The 21,103-nt window shown below is 41.0% G+C and overlaps 4 protein-coding genes and 4 non-coding genes across 11 annotated transcripts in view; 3 read left to right on the top strand and 5 right to left on the bottom strand.

Annotated features, from left to right (window-relative positions):
- Positions 1 to 396: 396 nt before the first annotated feature.
- foxk2a (forkhead box K2a) lies at positions 397 to 8,080 on the bottom strand. The gene is made up of 9 exons (XM_051914033.1): positions 7,562 to 8,080; positions 6,482 to 6,676; positions 6,224 to 6,365; positions 5,968 to 6,114; positions 4,960 to 5,153; positions 4,268 to 4,458; positions 3,498 to 3,779; positions 2,683 to 2,868; positions 397 to 1,987 (listed from the first exon to the last, which is right to left on the bottom strand). The coding sequence occupies exons 1-9, from the start codon at positions 7,852 to 7,854 to the stop codon at positions 1,827 to 1,829; spliced, it is 1,791 nt and encodes a 596-aa protein (XP_051769993.1). The 5' UTR covers positions 7,855 to 8,080; the 3' UTR covers positions 397 to 1,826.
- Positions 8,081 to 8,740: 660 nt separating this feature from the next.
- On the bottom strand, positions 8,741 to 14,348 carry wdr45b (WD repeat domain 45B). The gene is made up of 10 exons (XM_051914034.1): positions 14,022 to 14,348; positions 12,692 to 12,766; positions 12,222 to 12,323; positions 11,911 to 11,998; positions 11,156 to 11,250; positions 10,842 to 11,032; positions 10,561 to 10,646; positions 10,384 to 10,485; positions 10,137 to 10,258; positions 8,741 to 9,943 (listed from the first exon to the last, which is right to left on the bottom strand). The coding sequence occupies exons 1-10, from the start codon at positions 14,086 to 14,088 to the stop codon at positions 9,837 to 9,839; spliced, it is 1,035 nt and encodes a 344-aa protein (XP_051769994.1). The 5' UTR covers positions 14,089 to 14,348; the 3' UTR covers positions 8,741 to 9,836.
- Positions 14,349 to 14,620: 272 nt separating this feature from the next.
- trnar-ccu (transfer RNA arginine (anticodon CCU)) lies at positions 14,621 to 14,693 on the top strand. The gene has a single exon. It is a non-coding gene; the product is annotated as a tRNA-Arg (tRNA).
- Positions 14,694 to 14,990: 297 nt separating this feature from the next.
- On the top strand, positions 14,991 to 15,062 carry trnaq-cug (transfer RNA glutamine (anticodon CUG)). The gene has a single exon. It is a non-coding gene; the product is annotated as a tRNA-Gln (tRNA).
- A 520-nt stretch (positions 15,063 to 15,582) lies between these two features.
- On the top strand, positions 15,583 to 17,371 carry mrpl58 (mitochondrial ribosomal protein L58). Its single transcript, XM_051914035.1, has 6 exons — positions 15,583 to 15,818; positions 15,940 to 15,967; positions 16,058 to 16,117; positions 16,454 to 16,536; positions 16,611 to 16,780; positions 16,855 to 17,371. Exons 1-6 carry the CDS (start codon positions 15,645 to 15,647, stop codon positions 16,937 to 16,939), a joined length of 600 nt encoding a protein of 199 aa, XP_051769995.1. The 5' UTR covers positions 15,583 to 15,644; the 3' UTR covers positions 16,940 to 17,371.
- Positions 17,372 to 17,394: 23 nt separating this feature from the next.
- On the bottom strand, positions 17,395 to 17,466 carry trnam-cau (transfer RNA methionine (anticodon CAU)). The gene has a single exon. It is a non-coding gene; the product is annotated as a tRNA-Met (tRNA).
- A 176-nt stretch (positions 17,467 to 17,642) lies between these two features.
- trnar-ucg (transfer RNA arginine (anticodon UCG)) lies at positions 17,643 to 17,715 on the bottom strand. Its single transcript has one exon. It is a non-coding gene; the product is annotated as a tRNA-Arg (tRNA).
- A 352-nt stretch (positions 17,716 to 18,067) lies between these two features.
- si:ch1073-357b18.4 (uncharacterized protein LOC797129 homolog) overlaps positions 18,068 to 21,103 on the bottom strand; it is a 39,363-nt gene continuing 36,327 nt past the window's right edge. For 3 of the 4 annotated variants that reach the window (XM_051914962.1, XM_051914961.1, XM_051914960.1), the window contains exons 2-4: positions 19,926 to 19,997; positions 19,477 to 19,757; positions 18,068 to 19,097 (exon numbers count right to left, since the gene is read on the bottom strand). In XM_051914962.1, the coding sequence (XP_051770922.1) occupies positions 18,480 to 19,097; positions 19,477 to 19,683 (825 nt within the window). In that variant the 5' untranslated portion in view covers positions 19,684 to 19,757; positions 19,926 to 19,997 and the 3' untranslated portion in view covers positions 18,068 to 18,479. The remainder of the gene's footprint in view (positions 19,098 to 19,476; positions 19,758 to 19,925; positions 19,998 to 21,103) is intronic. The other variant, XM_051914963.1, reaches the window with a different exon arrangement.

The raw sequence follows: 21,103 nt of genomic DNA, 5'->3' as shown, positions 1-21,103 counted from the left end.
TGTAATGACAGTAATCAGCAGCAACCTGGAGAGAAAATCTAGTGTATTTCACAATAAATCATTCAAATCCTTAGAAAACAGAGCGACGGGCTGTAAAACACTCCCTTCTGTCTTTAACTTCACCAGAAGAGTCAACAGAGTGTTTTCCAACAGCGAGGGACTGTTTCACACTCGGCTCTGGTTCGGTTCGGATGCCTTTAAAACACATGATGGTCATTTGGATTTCTTCCCTTATTTCTCTCAAGTTCCCCAACAAATTCCCAGCTGTACAACTGAATGGTTGGATACTGGTGTGCCATGTGACAAAGGTTTTTTTCATCCCGATACAGCGCCATCTAGAGACACACAGCAGCTACTACACCTTCAGCAGTCACACACACACACACACACACCACAGAAGTTATGGAGTTTTTAATTTAATTTATAAAAAAAATGCATATACCCACTGAAGCTGAACAACATCTACCACTTATTTTTCCGTGTGGAACATGTACTATCTGTGTAGACTCTTTCAGATGTTTGAACAGAATAAAATAATATTATTAACAGGCAAAGAGACTTCAACACAAAGATAACAAACACAGCCAACGACATCTCCAATAGAAAAGGAAAAACATTGGGGAGGAAAGGAAATATTAGAAACGAAAGGTAAGTGCAGTAATGATCCCAATTGTATAAAATATTATTTTGCATTTTTTTCTTTCATCTTCTGCAGGTTCCCGCAGTCAGGAATCGAATCGGGTACAGCACATTTTCTCAACACGTTCATGCAAGCTGATATATTTTAACAAAGTACAAATGGAAATATATCTATCTCATAGGTTACTGGTTAAAATATGAAAAAAAGAGGATGCGAGTAAACATCATTTTGATCTGATGTAATAGCGAGTAACTCAAACCCTCGATAGTGTTTCTTTTTTTCTGAAAAAATAAAAATAAGAATGAAGTAACTACATTCATTTCCATGACCACAAGTCCACGTCTTTAAAAATAAAACAGAACGAAAAAAGCCGAATGAGTTTCAGCGCTGCCTGTTTCTGTTGAGTATTTGTGCCTCAGGAAACACACACAAATAAGATCCTAAAGAACACATACGACAAAATACTGCATATCTACTCAAGACTGCATTAGGTAGGTGGACATGGAGGCTAGCTGCCATGAGACTGGAAAAACCTGCCCACATTTCCCTTTGCCCAAGAGAAAAACGCTCATTTTTTCCATGTGTGAATATGAAGCTGAAATGGTGAGCAGGTTCACATTTTAAGAGCTAATCGGTCTGAAATGATGTTTGGCAAGTCCGTTTCTGACCTGTCGTCTCAGTTGAATGTTCAGGACTCTGGGAACGGCGAGCACACATCTGATACACATGCGTGACAATCACATAAATATCTATGTCGGTCATTGGCCGGTTGTTTGTTCAGGGAACACAAAAAGGGGTTCGTCTGTTTGCTCTTCATCCGCGTTCAGCCCGAGACTCTCGTGATGGAAACCTTCTCTGCTGGGTATACGCCCAGACAGGAACAACAATACATTTCATTCTGTAACTTCAAGTAGGCTATATTAATATATGTGTGTGCATATATCTGTGAGTATTTACCTATTGGTGTAAAAGGTCCCTCCCTCCTCCTTCAGAACAGCATCGCTCTCTCTCGCTCTCTTTCTCTCATAATCTAATCCTCACATCTCTCCAAAAACCACTGACATTTCATCTCACCTCACTATTTGGCACCTTGGGTTCATTAACGGGTGACGCGGGTGCAGCAGGTGCGCGGCAGGCGGGGAGAAACAAAAAAACGCGTTGAGGTCAAAGGTCAGAGACGGCTGGCCTAGTCGGTGTCAGTCTGCTTGTCTCTCTCTGCGGTGACGGGCACGGCTTCGGTCTTCACTCTCTTGGCGTCGGGCTGCTCGGCCTGCTCTCCGTTCTGCCGTTTGGTGGGGAGGGACGCGGAGGCCGAGGCGTGCGTCGCCAGCATGTGCAGCGGACTCGCTGAGGACGACCAGACACAGCGCATTAGCAAAGTTAAACTATCAACAGAAAGTGTCTACTATATTCCACTAATGCGCTCACAATGAAATGTTTATAAGCCTGAGAGCACTAGTGAAAATACAGCTTTTGTCCTGTTTATGTGCAAAACTGAATCAAATAATGATGCCAGATCTGCATTAGGGGCAAAAAACAAAAAACAAATCAAATGAAATTTCTGCATCATAAACACTAGTGCTGCTCAATTTCAGCAAAAATCATAATCACCATTATTTTGGTCAATACTGAGATTAGGAACATTTAACATGATTGACTTTGGAAACATCACAAATTTACTTGAATGTTATATATAATTCATTATAATATATATAATTATTATATTATATATATTATATATAATGTAATTAATATAAATAATATTAAAATAAATACAATTAAATTAGATAAATAAGCAAGTAAGATGCACTGCCACAACCTACAGAAAACTACTAAACCTGTAAGGGAAGGAGAGATGATCTAAAACACGTCACTGTGAACACTAACTGATTCACAATAATCTTGTTTTCATTATTAATGCAAGTCAAAATTGTAACTGAAAAAAATTCAATAAATTGCCCAGCCATAATAAACAAATACTGTGTTAACCTATGCTGTAGATATTCCTGAAAACTAATGCGAATGTTAAAACCGTTCCTCACCCGTGCTGCCGGAGCCCTGCACCGCCGTGACCACATGCGTCCCGTTCTGCGTGATGGCCTTGACGGGCAGCTGATGCTGGCCCACTATAGTGACCGTCTGTATGGGGCCGGACTGCGACGTCTGGAGAATACGAGCCGTCCCACCTATAGACGAGGCTGTGATGGCGGGAACCGGCTCCACTTTCACTGAGACAAACGTGACAAACGGCATTAAAGAGGAGCGAGAGAAGGGATCATGTACATCCAGCCCTTCTGGACGATACAACCGTCTGGATATACATTATACACAAATACGGTCCACAAAAGTACATATTGATTTGAGCAAAACTCAAAGCTTCCACAAAGAAAAATGGTTCAGCAAGCGGCTTCAAACAAGAACGATGAAGTAGTAACGTACAGTCATAGCGTTAGTTACACAGCTTTTCACCAAATAAAGTTATTTGGACTAGAAATATTGATATGACTTAAAATGGATTTAAACTCTCAGCTGTTTATTCTTATAATCCATTACAGTGTCAAAAACACTACGATATTACACAGCTACTGATACTGAAGTCTCCTGAAGCTGAGACGAGGATGGCATCGGCTGGGTGTGAATGACACGGGAGAGAGCGAGTCCGAATCCGGACAAACACAAACCCGGACAAGCAGTCGGTTACGGAACGTTGCTATTGACAATGGTCGCTATCAGGAAATTAGGCCTCGGGCCAATCGGAATCAAGTATTCCACAGAGCCGTGTAATAAGATACAGTAAATCACCAGCTGCAACTATTCATCCCTATAATCAACATCCACAGAGCTTCTGTACGCTCACCTTTGACCTCCTGGTGCTCTCCGTTCTCGTGCGCTCCTGCTGTGACGATGCTGGACTGGGTGAACACGGGCTCCGCCACGTGCGTGTTGCTCGTAGACAGTCCGGTCACGGCTGCCATGGACACCGCAGGGATCTGATGCACCACGTGCAGCGTCTGCATGACGGGCTGCTGGGAAGCGGCAGCGGACACTGGTGTGGCCACAGCGTAGGTCACGGGTTTGATGGTCTGCGGAAGCTGCCGCTGGACTGTGATGAGAACGGGTTGGGTGTTTAGAGGTGAACCTGTGGGGGATTAAACCAGGTTAGATGCAGTTGAATCAGTCTGCTCTGTAATAATGCTGACAGCCACAGAGACACACATGATGAGAAAGAGCCGTGAAATATAAACAAAGCTACATATTTATAGGCTCTTTTATACTGTGAGAACAACAGTAAATGTGTACGCTACTAAAGTCAAAAGAAAATACATCTGCAACATACTCAAAGTAATGAACATTTTTTCACAATAAATATTGATCCGTAGTAAAAGCCTGCTTTTTTGAATCTAATAAAATAAAATGTGATTTAAATTCAACTGTGACTTATTTTCTGGAAATTATTATTATTATTCTTCAACAGCGATGCCATAGAAATATACAGAGCTACCGCAAAAACGGAAGTTCAAAGACAATATTATAAAGATGGCGGCGCGCTTGTTTCTCTGGCGCATAAGGTCTATACGGCTCTTGATTTCAGCACAGCTTGATCTCTGACGCGAGGGGTGAAGTCACCTGGAGCGTTCTGTGCGAAGCAGGCCTCCTGTATGACTGCTAGTTTGGGCTGAATGGCTGGAGCCGGAGCAGGCGTGGGATCAGGGTCCATGGGAACAGGCGAGCCTTCTCTCGATAAGCTGTCTGGAGTCTGAACGCCGCTGGAGTGGGCCGACAGCGCCCCGGTGTGGTTAGGAGATGCTGGAGCGCTCCTGAGGAGAAGAGAAGAACACTGAATGAAGAAACTCAAGCAACACGGTTCATGAAGTCTTGACACAAACTCTTCAGAATACCATGACTTTATTTTCAGTCAGGCTGGTGAAGATGAGTACAGGAATAGTTCACCTACATCTTCATTTTACTCATTATCTCAATCTCAGTTTAATTATAAAGCACAACTAAAAACAACGACAGCTGACCAATGTGCTGAACAATGAGTTAAATAAGTTACAAATACAATAAAAATCATAGACATAAGATTAAAAAAAATATTCAAGACAAACTACAACAGACATCACAAGGGCCAAAGAAAATATATGCGCTTTTGACTTTGATTGAAAAAAAATGTCCTGTTGGTGCAGTTCTAATAGAAATAGCAAAGCTGCTCCAGTTTTGGTGCGGCTACTGCGAAAGAAACCCCTCGACTTAGAAACAGTAATAAACTCACTCACCCTCACCTTACAGTAACGACACGGGGAGAAAATAAAGATCACCTGGATGAGAGCGGGCCGAGCGGAGTCCTAAAGCAGGGAACGCCGCGCGGCCGGCGCTTCCGGAAAGCTTGTTCGATCAGCTTTCCCTCGGACGAGGGGTCGATCCTCCAGAACGAGCCTTTGCCCGGCTCCTCCTGAGATCTGGGCACTTTGATGAAATAGCGGTTTAAGGACAGATTGTGACGAATCGAGTTCTGGAAGAGAAACGTGACAAAAAAGGTTAACAGTTTGGTGAGGGTCAAAAGAAATGTAATCTCATTGGACAGAGTGCGTTTACATGCACGTTCTTAACCCGATTATATGCCTAATAAGCCGACAGTGCATGTGGTCATGTAATCGTGCTCCCTGTAATGATGAAGCAGACTGTACATCACTGACGCTCATTAAATGGGTCGTATCATACTTTCCCTCCTGTGGTTTACTTTCAGGTTGTTTCAGGTTTATTGTCTTTCTTTTGCCCACATGATCACTCTCCACCCTTTTCTTTGCAAAATGAGGAATAGCTTTGCACATTCACTCCAGCTCCGCTCGTGAGTTTGCGCTCTTTGCAAAGTCTGCATTACATCACAAAATTTGTAATGTGTGCTGAAATGTAAATACTGAAACCAGCGGGAATCATGTTAAAAGATGAACGTCAGCCACACGATTCTGATCCTCCAGAAGAGTTGTTTTGAGCATTTATCAGTTCTTGGGCATTAAGGAATAAAAGCTTTATCTTTTTAACTTGTAAATGTGGATGGTCATGTGTTGATTAACCCATCTGGCTCCTATAGCACAAGATCAAAAACCATGAGATTGATCATGGTATATGAGCCCTTTAAATATTTGGACTAAATGGGAAAGCTAGGACTCATCTTGTACTATCAATGCTGTAAACATCTTGTGGATTTTCCCAAACAATACGTCTGTCTGGGCCGCTCGAGTTCGCCTCAACCACATACAAATACAACAGCACTGCAGCAAAGACTAAACACACGAATTGAAACAAAAGAGCCGATTGACACTCACTTGCCAGCCCTTGTCTGCCGTCCTGTAATATGGATAATTCTTAGTAATGTGGGTATATATTCCATTCAGTGTTAGTTGCTTGTCTGGAGCCATTGTGATAGCCTGAACAATGAGCTGTGCGTACGAGTACGGAGGCTTGGAGTCGTCCTGTGAAAGACAAGAAGACGACCACTTTAAAACGTGACGAATCAGAAGCTTCCCCATATGCACTGATAAACGAGACATCATTAGTCAGGGTTATTAAAAAGCCACATACTTTCGGACTGTCTCCTCCGGAAGCTTCCTTGTCGTTCTCGGATTGGGAGTTTTCATTGATGAGATCCGCTGTGAGGCCGCGACCCATTTTGTAGCTGGAAAGCCCCGCCCCTCGCGGACTTGACGGACATGAGTTGGCAGCGCTGAGGAAAAACAACATACGCATAACACATTAAATATGTGCTTTTAAAAATATCCCAATGATGATAAGGCTTCAGGCACAGGGGGCAAAGGTCAAGTGTAAGTGTAATGCACTCACCTGATTGTGCCGGTCGGAGATGGGAGTGGACTCATCAGGTGGGCGATGTTGTCGGGAATGTTGATGGTCAGCGGCGAGATCTGGGGTTGGACCGCTTTCACAGGAGACTCCGGGGCGTTCCTGCGCTCTCTCTTGTCACTGGACAAGGCCGTGAATGTAATTTTGATATTTGTGCTGGGAAACCGGAAAGTGCACCTAAAAAACAGGAAGCAAGCGAGTTAGCGACATCAACCCATTACACGTTTATCAAGTGGCATTTCGAAAATAACAATACATGTAAATAAAACGCAGAGAGATGTTGATAAACCAGCCAGTAACAGTAGAGCCGGTTTATATACAGACATCAGATTGGCCTGATTACATGACAGACATTATTTCATCAGAAATATACATATATATATCTGAACCTCTGCAGTGTTCAGCCTCAGGTGATGTTGAAGCATGTAAGAAACGCTTCCGCTGACTATAATAAGTTTCATTAATAGCTCTATCTTTACAATCTGAGGTGAGGCTGATTTAATACAGACTCTCTGCAACTTGGCAAATGGTGCATCGTCTAAATAAAGATGGAATAACAATAAATGTGAACAAATTTAGCACCCTTCCTCCATGCATGTACAAAATACAAGGTCAAACTCTGGCGTTAATACTATTACTTTATTACATTACATAGAAACGACATTCTCATAATCAAATATGAATTATATTAATCAGGCCATTATTTCTGCCATTTATTCAGTGGGTCCAGTGTACGTCAGATGGGGGTCAATTAAAAGGTCATCGAGGACTGAATGAAGCCCAAAACACACTGACTACTGGATCTTCATGAAGTAATAACAGCACCATGTTCGTTTGTTATGCTTTAGAAGAAAATTGCCATTAAGAGAGAAATGATGGTGACAATTGCAGAAGAACCCCTTCAGTGTTGTGTAAACAGACTGAGGCAGCAGGAGACGCGCGTTAGTCGCGCTTGTCATAATCAACACGTGCTGAAACGAAACAAAACAAATACCGCGAGCGTTCGACGCAAACGCATTCCCGCGGCTCTAGCCTAATTCCTACCGACAGACACGCGCTTACATGCGGGGAAGCTGCAGAGGAGGCGCCCCTCGCCTCTGGAACACCCCGTCCACGAACACCCCGTTTTTGCCGAGGCATCGAAGATAGAAATCTCCGCTTCCCGTTCCATCCTCGCCGGCGGAGAAAATCTCGAGGTGCCTCCGTGAAATAAAGCTCGAGTGGCCCATGCTCACGTCCACGGAGCCTTGTGACGAATTCCGACCGATGGTGACCGAGCGCTTCTTCATCAGATACTCGAACTCTCGGCCCTCGAGCCGGGCGACAACCGAGCCTGACATCCCGCTCACCGCCATCTTTATTATTTCTCTTGACGGGAATTTGACACTATAAAATGAAGGAGCAGACGGCCGTTTGTCGGTCGTGAGGCCCGGTTGCAAAATTTAGTGGGGGGGATCGAATCAAAGGATGAGAAATAAATACGAAGGAACGTGCCAGCCCAGGGACAGCGGCTCCAACCCACAGCCGCGACAGAGAGAATGAAAAAAGGATCAACTCTACCAAACAAACCGTGGAGGCGGGGCTAGGATGACTGACAGCGGTAGCGACCAATAGCTCTCCAACTCTCGAAGAGAAAAATGTAATCCACCAATCAGCAGTGAGACGAGCGCGCGTGTAGCGTCGGGGGTTGGTTGCATTGTGAGCTGGCTGACACGCATGTAATTAGTGTGTTGTAAGAGACGGATTGGCGATGCCACAGAGTTCGGCAGTGATACCGTTGCTGCGGACATCCTACGCACAAAATAACAAGCTTTAGACTGCAATAGTGGTTTTACCAAAGAGATATAATAATCCACTCATCTTCACACGACTTTGGTGGCTTTGGCGATGACCGTGTGTTGTAATTATATTTTCGGAATCCAACTTGGAAACTTCCATAACACCTTCTTTTAGTATGCGTACACCATCACAGTCTGCTCGTGTGCTTTTGTAATGATACTAGTATGCGGCTGCAGCGATAAACAAATCAGCATGCAAGAAAAATATGCAGCATCACCTTTGCCAAGTTCCTCAAATTGCACAACCATAACAGAGAGAGAAGAGATGCACATAAAAGAATACTGGAATCACAATCACACTTATCTATATCCACCAAGAGAGAGGAGTTATTCCTAACCTGTGCTGGTTAGACTTCCAGCCGGATCAGTCTGGTCAGCCCTTGTGAAAATGAAAGAATTGCCATTCTTAATTTTTACAATCGTCTTTAATTTGTCATACGATACTGAATTCTGTGGGCATCATCTTCATGAAATTATGCATATCATTTGCATGTTATCAATGACAAAAGCATCAAACGAGTAACAAAATAGCTTATAGATACATTTCAAAGAACAGTTATAAGAATGAAGACAAAAACTAACTTAAAAACACTACGTTCTTCAGGTGATAAGACTGGCACGTCTGGTTCGAGTGCGTGAGTCTTTAAAAGAGAACGGCTACTGCGACACTACAATCTGCAGCCATGTTTCAAGAGTTTACAATCTACATCCAAACTACTGCTTACATTAACCTTTTTTAAAGTAGCAATGTAGTTATTCTTGATTAGTTTGTGAAGAAAAGAGGTTTTTAGAGCTGATCATTTTATTTTAAACAATTGAGAGTGTAAATGTGGACTAAATATGATCATATGTTGTGCTTGTGTTTCACGTCTATCGTGTGATAGCACAGTCACTGAAGTAAAACTTTTACACTGATATAATATTGTTTTCCTTAAAGCCAACAAATCCTTGCCAAAGAAAAATACTGCATTACATGAAATGAGAAGCACACATTTACACCATAAAATGTCTCTTTTGTTGTACTAGTCTATATAATATGTAGTTACGTAATTTTCATCTGGTGTTCTTACAGCAAGAAAAACAATATCTAACACTAACAAATAGTCTGCAAATACATAGTGTGAATGATGTACATGTACACCCACCTCTCGCCTGAATTACATTAGATCAGGTTAGTGGACAAAGAGAATCACTCTCGCTACCTAGCCAAGGACATCAACGCTTAAAAAATCCCATGGAAGACCATTTAAAAAATGTTGTCCTTTCAAAAAATAAGGTTTCCCTCGTCACTCCACAGAAAGCGAATTCTGCGCTCACAGTTTTTCAGTCATCTCTCGTCTTTTGTGGTTTGAGTCGAGAGAGAATTTAGAGTTTCTTTGTGTCTCTCCTCCACGTCTGTGTCATGGTCGCCTCCGAATGCCCCTAAAGTCTTTTGACATCCTGGAAACTTTGAGATGTCAAGAAAGAAGCAGTCTGGTAAAGTGAAGTAGTGTCTGCTCTCAGATCTTCTCGTCGGTCATTTCCAGGAACTGCGCGTACACGTCCCTCGAACACTCGCCTTTCTGGTTGAACAGAAACTTGTAGTAGCTGCCATCAGAACAAATGGCTGGAAGAGGGAGGGAACGAGTCAGTGGGAAAGTTGGTCACTAAACAGCTGAGAATGACCATTAAGTGATTGTTTGCTTATTCACAACACATGCATATTAATATTACATGGTTCTTTTTGAAAATATGACCTCGTGCGTAAGGTGAGCTTTCAATATTAGCACAAAGGAGCCTTAAAACAGGCTTCACTCTACCTATGACAGCGTTGGGTTCTGTTCCGAAGGCACAGACGCAGGCCGAACCGGACGGGACCTGGAACTTGGAGAAACTCCATTTGGAGCTGAAATACTTGGGGAGAAAACTGGCCGATGCCAAGCTGAGGTAAAAGAGGGTTTGAGGGACATGTGAGCAAGATGCCTGCACTAAAATACGTTAACATAAATGCCAGACAATAACAACAACGTTTGATCATTAAAACCCTGAGTGTGCTTTAACACAAACCTGGACTGCTTGTTCCTTTTGGGATCCTCTGCAGCAAATATGTGGACTGTGCCGTGATCGCTTGAAACGCAGATGAGTGACGCGTCCTGGTTGAAATTGATGCTGAAATACAAACACACTGTTATAAATACACACACATTGCTCTTTACAGTAACAGAGTAGGATGTAATGGATTACCAGTATATATTGGCAGTCTGTGACCCTCGTCTCAGCTCCTGGATGAGATGACCTGCTGAGGTGTCGAATATTCTGATCAGGGTCCCCTAGAGAGAAGACAGATTCTCCATTAGCCAAGCACTGACGTATTCTTGGCCATTCAGTGTTGGAAGTCAATCTAGTGACGTGATCAAACAGAGCAATTTGCTGTGTGTGTCAATGTGTGACATGTCAACACAAGAAACAAATATAAAAACAACTGAGGTGGTGATGCCAAAACCACCAGTGGCACAAGAACTGACTTTTTCTGACGCTGTGGCGATCCGTGTGCCCTGCAGGTTGAGCGCCACACAGCACAGCGCCCCCTCGTGAGCAGGAATATCAACCGGCGGTTTCTCAGTGTTGGCCAGATCGACTATCTGAACGTGTCCGGAGTGCGTGGCTGGGAACGCCAGCAATGAATTGTTGCTGTTTGGGCACAAGACACACAAACCTGCAGGGACAATCAGAGTGAGGGCCACAATACAGCTCTTATGTTTGTCCCGCAACGTTCAGATTAGCTTATAAGACCGCAGATGAATCGCTGCTATTCTCTGTGAATGTAGTGATGACCTACCTTTGGGGTTATAGCATGTTTCAAAGACGTGCAGCTGATGAGGATTATGGGTAAATGTAAAGACTTTAATCATGGAATCCAGGACCACCACAATTCTGAAACACCAAACGAAGAGATTGAGCTAGAAGAAGGAACTTAAAGCTAATTATTACTGTAAGTTCACAAGCTAAGGAGTGTTGTAAAATGTACCAGTAAAATGAATGCACAGTATTTGTGTGCGTGTTTCTGAAGCGTTGCACAATGTAGCCAATCACAGACGCGTCTGTTGAGCTCATGATAACCATCAGACAACAATGACTTCAGGAGCTTTAATAAGCCTCTAAAAAAACTCTTTTTGATGTATTCATTGTAATGCGATCCTTTGTTATTCATTCTATTACTGACTTTTCACTTTTTCTTCACTTTTGAAGTATGGTTTGCTTCTTGTATTATAATAAAATATTCCAAGAGTTTTTGTTATGGTATCGAAATTAATACCATGTGTAGCATGAAATTTCTTTGGTATTGCTGTACAATATTTATCAGTCAATGTCAAAGATGGTTGAAGTAACCTGAAATTATGCTACACTGCTGATATTTAATATGACGCTGATGTACTGCATTTGTGATACTGGAACTTTCAATCTTCTTTAACCATTTTATCTCTAAAACATCCTGAATCAGCTGTCACATATTTTCACAAACAAAATCTAACAAATATTATGCCAAAGAATTTAAATGCAGCTACAAGAACATATGAGCTCGAGTTCAAATACCTGTCACGGCGAAGCTTCACCGCTTTGACCTCGGTGGAAAACTCTATCTCTATCACAGTTTTTTTCTTGAGGTCATCCCAAATCATCACTAACACAAACACGGGAAAGATGCAAACATATGTTTTAACAGATTTACTTGCATATTACAATTATGCTAAATTCTATCATAAACATCAATTTATATTATTTATAAATTACCCACTTAAGTCAGAATTCAGCAGAACATGCACTAAACGTGTTACCTTGTTCACAAATTTAGCAAATGATGCCATAAAGCCTTCGACCAACATCCATCTCAAAGAGAAATATACCTTTATTGGGAGGGTACTTTGGTTTTTTCCCGCCTCCCACGAGCGCAAGATAATTGCATCGAAAAAGCATCTCCACATGACCAACTCCTCCCTCCAGAAACTCTGAGAGCAAAGAGAATCACTGAGTCATCAGCTGCCACAATAAAGATCCATAAACTGCGAATGGTGAATGAGTAACTGTTGCTAAATGCTACTCCTTATGTGTGTCCTCTGTCATCATGCAGGACTGAACTAAAGACAAACAGATCTTTTCTTTTGCTCTATGTATTTGCATTAATAAGCAGCAAGTTTTAAAAATCACATATGAAAAATCTGAAGAAGTTACTAACTTCCACATATTGTTGTAATATTGTGTTATCCCTTGTTGTAACAGCGTCTGATCTGAAGTATTTTCACAGTGCCTGTAAACATCTGTCCGTCTGTATCTAGAGAATGAACATCTGCAGCCGGTGTCTGAACAGCAGACTCACCTTGTTTTTCCTTTTCTTTGAGCGGGTCTGTGTTATACACCCTGAATCCATTTTCCATCCCACACGCAAAACATCCTGGTGGGGAAAAACACACATTTTAAGGGAAATACTGGGATTTCCTGCTGCTCTGCTGTTTGACCTTCAAAAGGACAGTGCTGGAGACGGACTACTAACCCTAACCAGACTAACCATATCCACATAAAGGTGTCAGTATCAGATATACACACCTGTACGTCTCCATGTGGCTTGAGAACCAATTTTATTTATGAGAAGAAGCCATTTATTTGCATCTTCCTGGGAAGCGATTAGTGAGTGAAGTACAACAAATCGACTGATGGATTTTAAGGCCCGGTTTAGATTAAGCCAGGATAAGTCCTTAGTTCAATTAGGACATTTAAGTAGCATTTATTAACTGCCGTAGAAAAAAAACATAACTGATGTGCATCTTGAGACAAAACAATGTCACTTACACATTTTAAGATATTTCAGTGCAAGTTGCTTTGAGTTAAAACAGCTCAAACATTAATTTTAGTCTGGGACTAGCTTAAGCCTTGTCTGTGAAACTGGAGGATTGAGATTTAGAGCTTCAGAAGAGCCCTTCCTGCAGCAGATGAGCTTCATTACATCCAGTTATGATTATTAGATGTAAATTTCACTGTGACAGAGGGTAACCTGCATAAATCCGTATTTTAAACCCGTTATCGTCTTCTTTCGCGTTGGTTATGCGTCAATAAATGCTGCTTAAATACAGTTATTTGAGTCCACATTGTGGTATAATTATTAACGCATCGCATAACGCAAGTTATCTGATTCTGACAAACTTTAATAACACATAACATTGAGTGTTATTTAGCTTAAATGAGACCCAACTGCTCAGATTCCTCCCTTGAAAGTCACACTAAAGCTAGCGCTACTGCAGCTAGCCTGGCCACATCAACTATCAATGTTTATTTGATAACATGGTGAAACATACTCACCTTTTAACAACGTTACAGTTGATACTCATAGCTAACGTTACAATTGTTGGTCAATTACAATAAAAAAACATAAAATACAAACACGCTGACAGCAGCCCTAAAAGGAAACACTCATGTGATCTTTGTGGCTAACCAGCTGTTCGTTAGCTTGCTAGGCAAAACAGCACTTATGTTCATCAAGTTTAACATATCTTACAACTAGACGCTTGGACTGGCAACAACAAACAAAATGAAAACACTGATGTGCTTTAATGTGTAAAATAAACAACAGTTATCCGGCCCCTGATTCATAACGGTAACGGTGAGTGTCAAGAGTGATGTTAGCTTGCGTTAGCTAATAGTAAACATCTTACCGTGATCCTGGTTAAATCCAGCATACAGTAATCCATTACCGTGGGGGTTTGATGGTAATAAATTCATAGTGCTTGGTGTTACTTGTCTAATCAAAACGAAAAGACTGTAACCCTAACTAAAGGACGGCATTCCTAGAGCTGTAGGCTAATGCTACACAGCACAGTTTAATATCATGACTGTCTGTCAGCCAGGAAATAAAGTTGGCCGAGCGCCTGCGGTTCCTCCTGTCTGTCTGTCTGAGCTCAGCCGCGATCACAGGCTCGATACACTTATCTCACTGCAGATACCCGGTGCGCACGCTTTATATGCTTTGTTTGCTTTCTTAATGATCAGATATTAACGTTACCAAAACATAAGACAACACATGACTTATGGACTTTTGGCAACCACTATCGTTATATTATTGTATATATTTTATGTGCTACAAGAAACACGCGGTTTTACTAAAGATTTTTTATATATACAGGAGCGTAAATGATATTGTAAGCGACAAAAAAACAAAAACAAATGAAAATGAAAAAACAGAAGCGTATCTCGTCTAACGAGATAATAAGTATGATGTATAAGTATGAAACTGTTCCGTGTACATACCGTCACTGCCCCAGTGGCCTAATGGATAAGGCACTGGCCTCCTAAGCCAGGGATTGTGGGTTCGAGTCCCATCTGGGGTGACTAACTTTTACATTCAACGAGTCTTTAGCTGCTTAGTGCATTCAACGACTCTTTTAAACGCGCATGTGATCCCAGGTAGAAACGGTCTAACGGTAGATAGTTTAGTTGCAAATGTTGCAAAGAAGGGCAAATCTCGGGTCAGGTGTTCCTCACTATAGCTATCTAGAGGAGAAACGAACGGATATTTAATATTAAATAAAATAAAAATAAAAAATTAAATAAAAATTATATAAAATTAATATTAATATTAAATTAATTCCATTAAAAACACTCGTTGAAACCCTTTCATACCGAGCGGTTCCATGGTGTAATGGTTAGCACTCTGGACTCTGAATCCAGCGATCCGAGTTCAAATCTCGGTGGAACCTTCCCTATTGTTTACTCTCACTGTCATAGGGAAATAATTACAAATTTCTTTCCGTCTCTCTTATTAAGCACTTTATGAAATAATGAAAATGAACATACGCACCAGCAGTAGACGTGTTTACAGCCACATTGTAAAAATATGAGTTTTTCAAAAATGACCACTGTAAAGTCATTATCACAAACAACATTTTTGGTCTCAAATGTTATTCTTGCACTCCTATTTTGAGAAAAACCACAACTACAAACAAAAACAATTTAAAGAATGCTCTTTTGGGAAGCTGATAGGATTTGTGCCAGGCTCAGTTGACGGTTGTGTTGATTTGTCGAGCAGCTGAAGGCCAGTGCAGTGTCTGCCTCTAATATTACAGATACTTGCTAAGACTGAACAATGCCATATATGAGGCTAAAATTAGTCAATTAAATCTTTGGCTTTGAAAAAAGTGTAGGGCTGATATACAGGATTTATTTTTTTCCAGTTTTGTAGCATTTCTGTTTAATTTTATATATAAGCTGCATGTATGAAGTAACCGCCCATTTGAAGCAAAAGCGGATGTTTTCCTTGCACGTGGTTCTTCGTTTTCAACATGGCGGCGGCATCCATGGTTACAAGTTTCTGTTTCTTACAGCTGAATAATCTGTCATGTTCGAGGAATATGTGCCGTCGATTAGTGACTGTATTCAATAGTGATAAAACGCGATTGAAACTCTATGCAGACAGTAGTAATTTTCACATGAAAAAAGCATCGCATTTCACACAGGTGAAACATGTTTTTGTATCTCCATAATTTAAAAACATAATTTCTGCATTTGCTCCATGACTCTAAATTATGTGCGACATCTCATTGCTTATGCCAACATAACGTCACTGTTTATTGTCAGGATGATCTGCTCTCGCGCATCCCTGTTGGTAAGAGGTTCATCATCGACATCAGATGTGTTTATTATTATAACTAAACTGGCTGAAGTCCTTTTCTCCTGAAACTCTGTCTTTCCTCAGATAAACTGAAGATAACATACAGTCGGAGCAGCGGACCAGGCGGCCAACATGTCAACAAGGGTAAACTGTGTTAAATGACTGTTGTGATGATCTGGTTCGGTGTGTGTCGGTAACCAGAAAGAGTCGCTCATATTTTGCGGTGATCGTTGCTTCATGCCGCCACCTGCTGACGCGATGATGAAATCTGCAGAAACCCGCTGTAACTGTGAACCGTGTGTTTGTCAGACTGCACACATTGACTCAAAGATATTAATATTATACATGAAATGAGTGTGTGCCTGGTGTATAGAAAACGTGGTTCAAGACAGTTAAGGGAATGGATTTGTCGAATAATAATGTACTTTCTGTTCAGATTAAATGTGTCATTTTTTCACATAATATTCTGTAATGTTCCAGTCAGTACGAAAGCAGAGGTCCGTTTCCATGTGCAGACAGCAGAATGGATTCCAGAAGAAGTGAGGAGCGAGATTCTCCTGAAGGTGAGAGTAACATGTATAATAACACACACATGTGTAAGCGTGCACTGCTCACGCATGAATACTTGTGTCAACAGAATAAAACTCGTGTCAACAAAGCAGGAGAGTTAATCGTGACCTCCGAGATGAGCAGAAGCCAACAGAGGAACCTAGAAGACTGTCTTCAGAAGATCTCAGAGATGATCGCTGCAGCCAGTCAGCAGCGGCCGGACCCGGCGCCGGAGGATCTCGCCCTCAGGGCTCACAGGTGAGATGAAGCACAACTGTCATTACAGACAATCGCTAATGCAATGTTGTCACAATGCTGTTTTTTGTTTTCAGATTAGAAAAAAGAAATTTGGAAAGACTCAAGCAGAAGAAGATGCATGCTGCAACAAAGCAAGCAAGACGAGTCGACTTTGACTGAACCCAAAACATTATTGCATTTGTTCTGCATTCGATTTTTGATAAAAACACAGCAAAATATCACACTGCAAAAGCTTTTTGTTGTTGTTGTTGTTGTATGTATAGCATGTACCGAATTATATGTCAGATTACTTTATAACTTTTTTCTCAAAATAAAATTTTAGATTTTAAGCAAAATTAAATAAACTGTAAGCCTGTGTTAAAGCAAAGAGCTGGTTTATACTATACATGTCCTTTGATAAAGGGTAAGACTGTTTCAGAGTTTAAAGTGTTTGAATGACACTAGAAAAACCCTTACTCATCCAGTTGTGTTCATTGCCATTTTTAAATTTGAATGAAACTGAAAAATTTAATAAAATATAAAGAACTAAACCTATTATTTGTCAAATAATAAATATGAAAGTGATACAGTGTCACAGAGAAATCCACAACTTTGGTAAGGGTATGAAAAGATACTAGCAGAGGATGGTTTCGATCCATCGACCTCTGGGTTATGGGCCCAGCACGCTTCCGCTGCGCCACTCTGCTACTGTGTTGAAAGGGGACTTATCTAGTACATGTCGTCAACAGACTGACTTTCAAGCGTTCGTTCACACCTGAATTTATACTTTGTTTGAAAAGCAAATTCACGGATTTCATTTTTAAATGATATTAGTATGTTTTTCTTCTAAAAAAAAAAAAAAAGAGAGAGAAAGACAAAAGAACGACCACGAAGGGACTCGAACCCTCAATCTTCTGATCCGAAGTCAGACGCCTTATCCATTAGGCCACGCGGTCGACGTAGACGTTTTGTTGCCACATGTACGTATTATTACAAATATAATTCGAATAATCAACGAACTTGTCAGTTTTCACGTACCATGGCATGTGATGTCATTAAGTACTTAGGCAGCAACCAACAGTCGGACCACACTCAAGACATTCCTAATGGGTTTCTCACCGGTTCTGCGCAGAATTTGCTAATCTCAAACGAGCCTGATCCTTAAGCCGTTTTAAGTAATTACAGAAATTGCGCATTGTAAAATAAGGCATCATTCAGCTGTTACAGTCATAGCACTGCAGATTATTTTGCTTGCATTGAATAAGAGCCCAATGTGGTGTGTATTGTGCTACTGACCACTAGAGCAACAATAATTACTACAAGTTTATTCTTATTTTTCATTTTAAAACTGTCCATCTTCCAAAAGAGTTTTTTCCCCTTCATTTACAACTGTAATAATAATTTTTGTGACTGAACATTTGACATTAAACAATACTGTTATTGAGTGTCAAATCGCAGTCAAAACTAAAAACCCTCTGTGGAACAATGTTGTAAGACAATAAAACATGAAAACATCTTTTTTTAGGCACTGTATGATAATGTGTTAAAGAGTCCATATGTTTGTGTTTTTACATTTTGCTTTCAAGCTTTTAACAGTAACCAGGACCCCAAATCAATGACTTAAATATACTATTAACAACGGGATACAGTTCATACACTTCAAATCAAATTCAATTCATTTTCAAAAGCAATATTAGCAGAAGAGAAACAGGAAGATCTCTCAGTGTTTATCAGCCAGCCTCTGAAGCAGCGCGATGATGGTGTCCTGTTTGGACGAGATCAGCTCCAGCGCCGTCGCCATCCTGCCCATGGCATCAGCCGTGGCCCGCGCCGCTCTCTCCCTGCGCCGCTCGCGCGCCTCTGTCTTGCGCTGGTGTTGCTCGTCTAAACGAGCTCGCTCTTCTTGACCGCTGAGGAAATTGCGAAGAAGTAAAGTGCGTTCCTCAGCCTGCCCGTGCTGCTGAGCGACACGAGAGGCGGCGGAGTTGAGCCGGAGGTGCCGTAACCTCCGCTTCAGAGGCTGGCGGTTCACCGGCGGAGCTGGCTTTGGTGAAGGGGACGGCAGAGGTGCGTCTGTGCTGCAGGAGGGGCTGGCGGTCAGTTTCGGGCTGACCTTGCAGAGCACTGGGGATGTCACCAGCGTCGGGATCTGGGAAGAGGTTGTGATGATTCCGGTGGGAAGCAGACACGGAGCGGCCACCGCAGCCACCGGAACACTGCTGGATGGAGGATCCTCAGACTTTACAGATGCTTTGGCTGTAGTTGCAAATCCAACAAGAGTGGCTGAAGCAGGGCCTCGCTGAACAAACTTAGTCTTTCCTAATATATTATCCATCATCTGTGATTGATAAAAAACAGAACAGAACAGAGAAGATTATTTTAGTCACTGTAATTCCACCATCATACTGTTTTTTTATGTCCATGATGATCCTACAGTAACATCAGTATTGTTCTAAGGGCAAGCTACTGTATTCAACATTTTAATTTTTATTATTCAGGTATTTAAGGTTATTCAAGTATTTCAGGTAATAAGTTTAGTGTTTCTAAAAAAGGAAGGGTATTTGAGACTCTTGCAATAATATGATTTCTTGAAATGAGAATATAGTGAACGCCTGGAGCAGCCAAGTCATATGATAAAAAAAAAAAAAACATGCTGGAAGATTTATGAAATGAATATGCATCATTAATAATATAATAATATGTTCCCAATCTCTTACCTCAAAGTACTCCCACGAGGTCTTTGTTTGGCCGCCACACAACAAGCTGCGATCTTTAACTCTCTTGTATGTAACGATGAGGTTATTCCATTTTCTGCGAATCTTCTCGACAGGTAAGGAGTGACCGTGACTTTCCAGTTCTTTTTGGACGCTCTGGAAGAGAAGCGATCGCTCCCGTGCGCTGTAAACGTCCCAGCACCTCTGCATGGCTTCGATCAGGTGCACAATGGCACCGTGGGTAAACTCAGAAGATGTGGAAACCGCCTCAATCCCTCGAACACCTGCAGATTTTGTGGATTGCAATACAATGTCAAATCAAAACATTTCATTTTTTTATTTAAACATCACAATCAGCACATTATCTAGAAAAAAACAGCTGTTCATTTACAAATACTACAGCTGGACAATACTTCATGATATATGATATAAATGCTCCATAACATACTGACCATGCAGGACTTTGTTGTCTCTGTTGTTAAAAACTGCTGACGTTGATAAAGCACTGTTAACACTGATGGGATCTGTGACCACAAACACAACGAAGAGCATGAAGAACAGCTCTATCACTTCTATAGAGAACAGCAGGGACAGCAGCCTTGGAGGCAGGGCTGGGTTGGTAAAATGCATTTCACTACAGATTACAAAATATATGCTTTAAAAAGTCATTAGCGACGTATTTTGTTAGATTACCCAAGTTTTTATAATTTAATCTAAATACTTTAGAATACTAATAATATGTAACACAAAAAAATGGTACTTTCAAGTTTTTATTTCACAATTCTGACCTTTTTTCTCCAGAATTATGTGATATAAAGTTGCAATTGCAAGTTATAAAGTCAGAACTGTGATATAAACTCGCAATATTGAGAAAAGATGTCAGAATTGTGAGATATAAACTCGCAATTTCCCAGAAAAAAAAGTCAGAATTGCAATCATGCTATTTTTTTTTTCATGCAATTCTGACTTTATAACTTGCAATTATGAGTTTACATCTCCCAATTCATTCTGACTTTATAAAACGCAATTGTGAGTTTTGCCCCCGGTTTCACAGACAAGGCTTAAACTAGTCCTGGACTAAAGTGCATGTTTGAGCTGTTGTAACTGAAAGTAACTTGCGCTGACATATCTTAACAGATGTCACTGCCATTGTTTTGTCTCAAGATGCACACCAGTAATGTTTTTTTCTAGTGTATGTTTATAAAAGCTACTTAAATATCCTAATTAAACTAAAACCTAATCCTGGCTTAGCCTAAGCCCTGTCTGTGAAACCGGGCCTAAATCTCGCAATTCTGAGAAAAAAAAAGTCAGAATTGTGAGATAAAAAGCCGCAATTACCTTTTTTTTTTTTTTTTTTTTACAATTACAAGGGTCTCAGAAACAACTATCACAAAACATGAAAACAGTCATGGATCATCCAGGTCATGACAGCACAGTTCAGATTCAAGGGTATGTACATTTTTGAATGGGGCATTTTATATAAATTCAGTCATTTTGTCTCGTGTAAACATCTGTTATGTGAAATAGCTTATTCAGGACAGTACTAGCTAAATAAAAATAACATGCAATTTTTATGATCCCTCTTATTTTGTTAAAATTATTAAAATGCTGCATATTCTGCAAGGGATGA

This window comes from Ctenopharyngodon idella, chromosome 12, assembly GCF_019924925.1.
Source record: "Ctenopharyngodon idella isolate HZGC_01 chromosome 12, HZGC01, whole genome shotgun sequence".
NCBI classification, from domain to species: Eukaryota; Metazoa; Chordata; class Actinopteri; order Cypriniformes; family Xenocyprididae; genus Ctenopharyngodon; species Ctenopharyngodon idella.
Note: the sequence above shows the minus strand (reverse complement) of the source record. Positions and strands in the feature narration are given on the sequence as shown.

Coding starts and splice junctions, on each gene's coding strand:
- mrpl58 (XM_051914035.1), top strand. CDS start 15,645: ATGGCGGCGGCATCCATGGTTACAAGTTTCTGTTTCTTACAGCTGAAT. Junction 15,819..15,939: donor AAGCATCGCATTTCACACAG/GTGAAACATGTT, acceptor GTTTATTGTCAG/GATGATCTGCTCTCGCGCAT. Junction 16,118..16,453: donor CGGCCAACATGTCAACAAGG/GTAAACTGTGTT, acceptor GTAATGTTCCAG/TCAGTACGAAAGCAGAGGTC.
- foxk2a (XM_051914033.1), bottom strand. CDS start 7,854: ATGGCGGTGAGCGGGATGTCAGGCTCGGTTGTCGCCCGGCTCGAGGGC. Junction 6,677..7,561: donor CCTCTGCAGCTTCCCCGCAT/GTAAGCGCGTGT, acceptor CCTGTTTTTTAG/GTGCACTTTCCGGTTTCCCA. Junction 6,115..6,223: donor CCGGAGGAGACAGTCCGAAA/GTATGTGGCTTT, acceptor TGTCTTTCACAG/GACGACTCCAAGCCTCCGTA.
- wdr45b (XM_051914034.1), bottom strand. CDS start 14,088: ATGAATTTATTACCATCAAACCCCCACGGTAATGGATTACTGTATGCT. Junction 12,324..12,691: donor CAAAGAAAAGGAAAAACAAG/GTGAGTCTGCTG, acceptor CTTTGCTCTCAG/AGTTTCTGGAGGGAGGAGTT. Junction 11,999..12,221: donor AAAGTACCCTCCCAATAAAG/GTATATTTCTCT, acceptor TGTTTGTGTTAG/TGATGATTTGGGATGACCTC.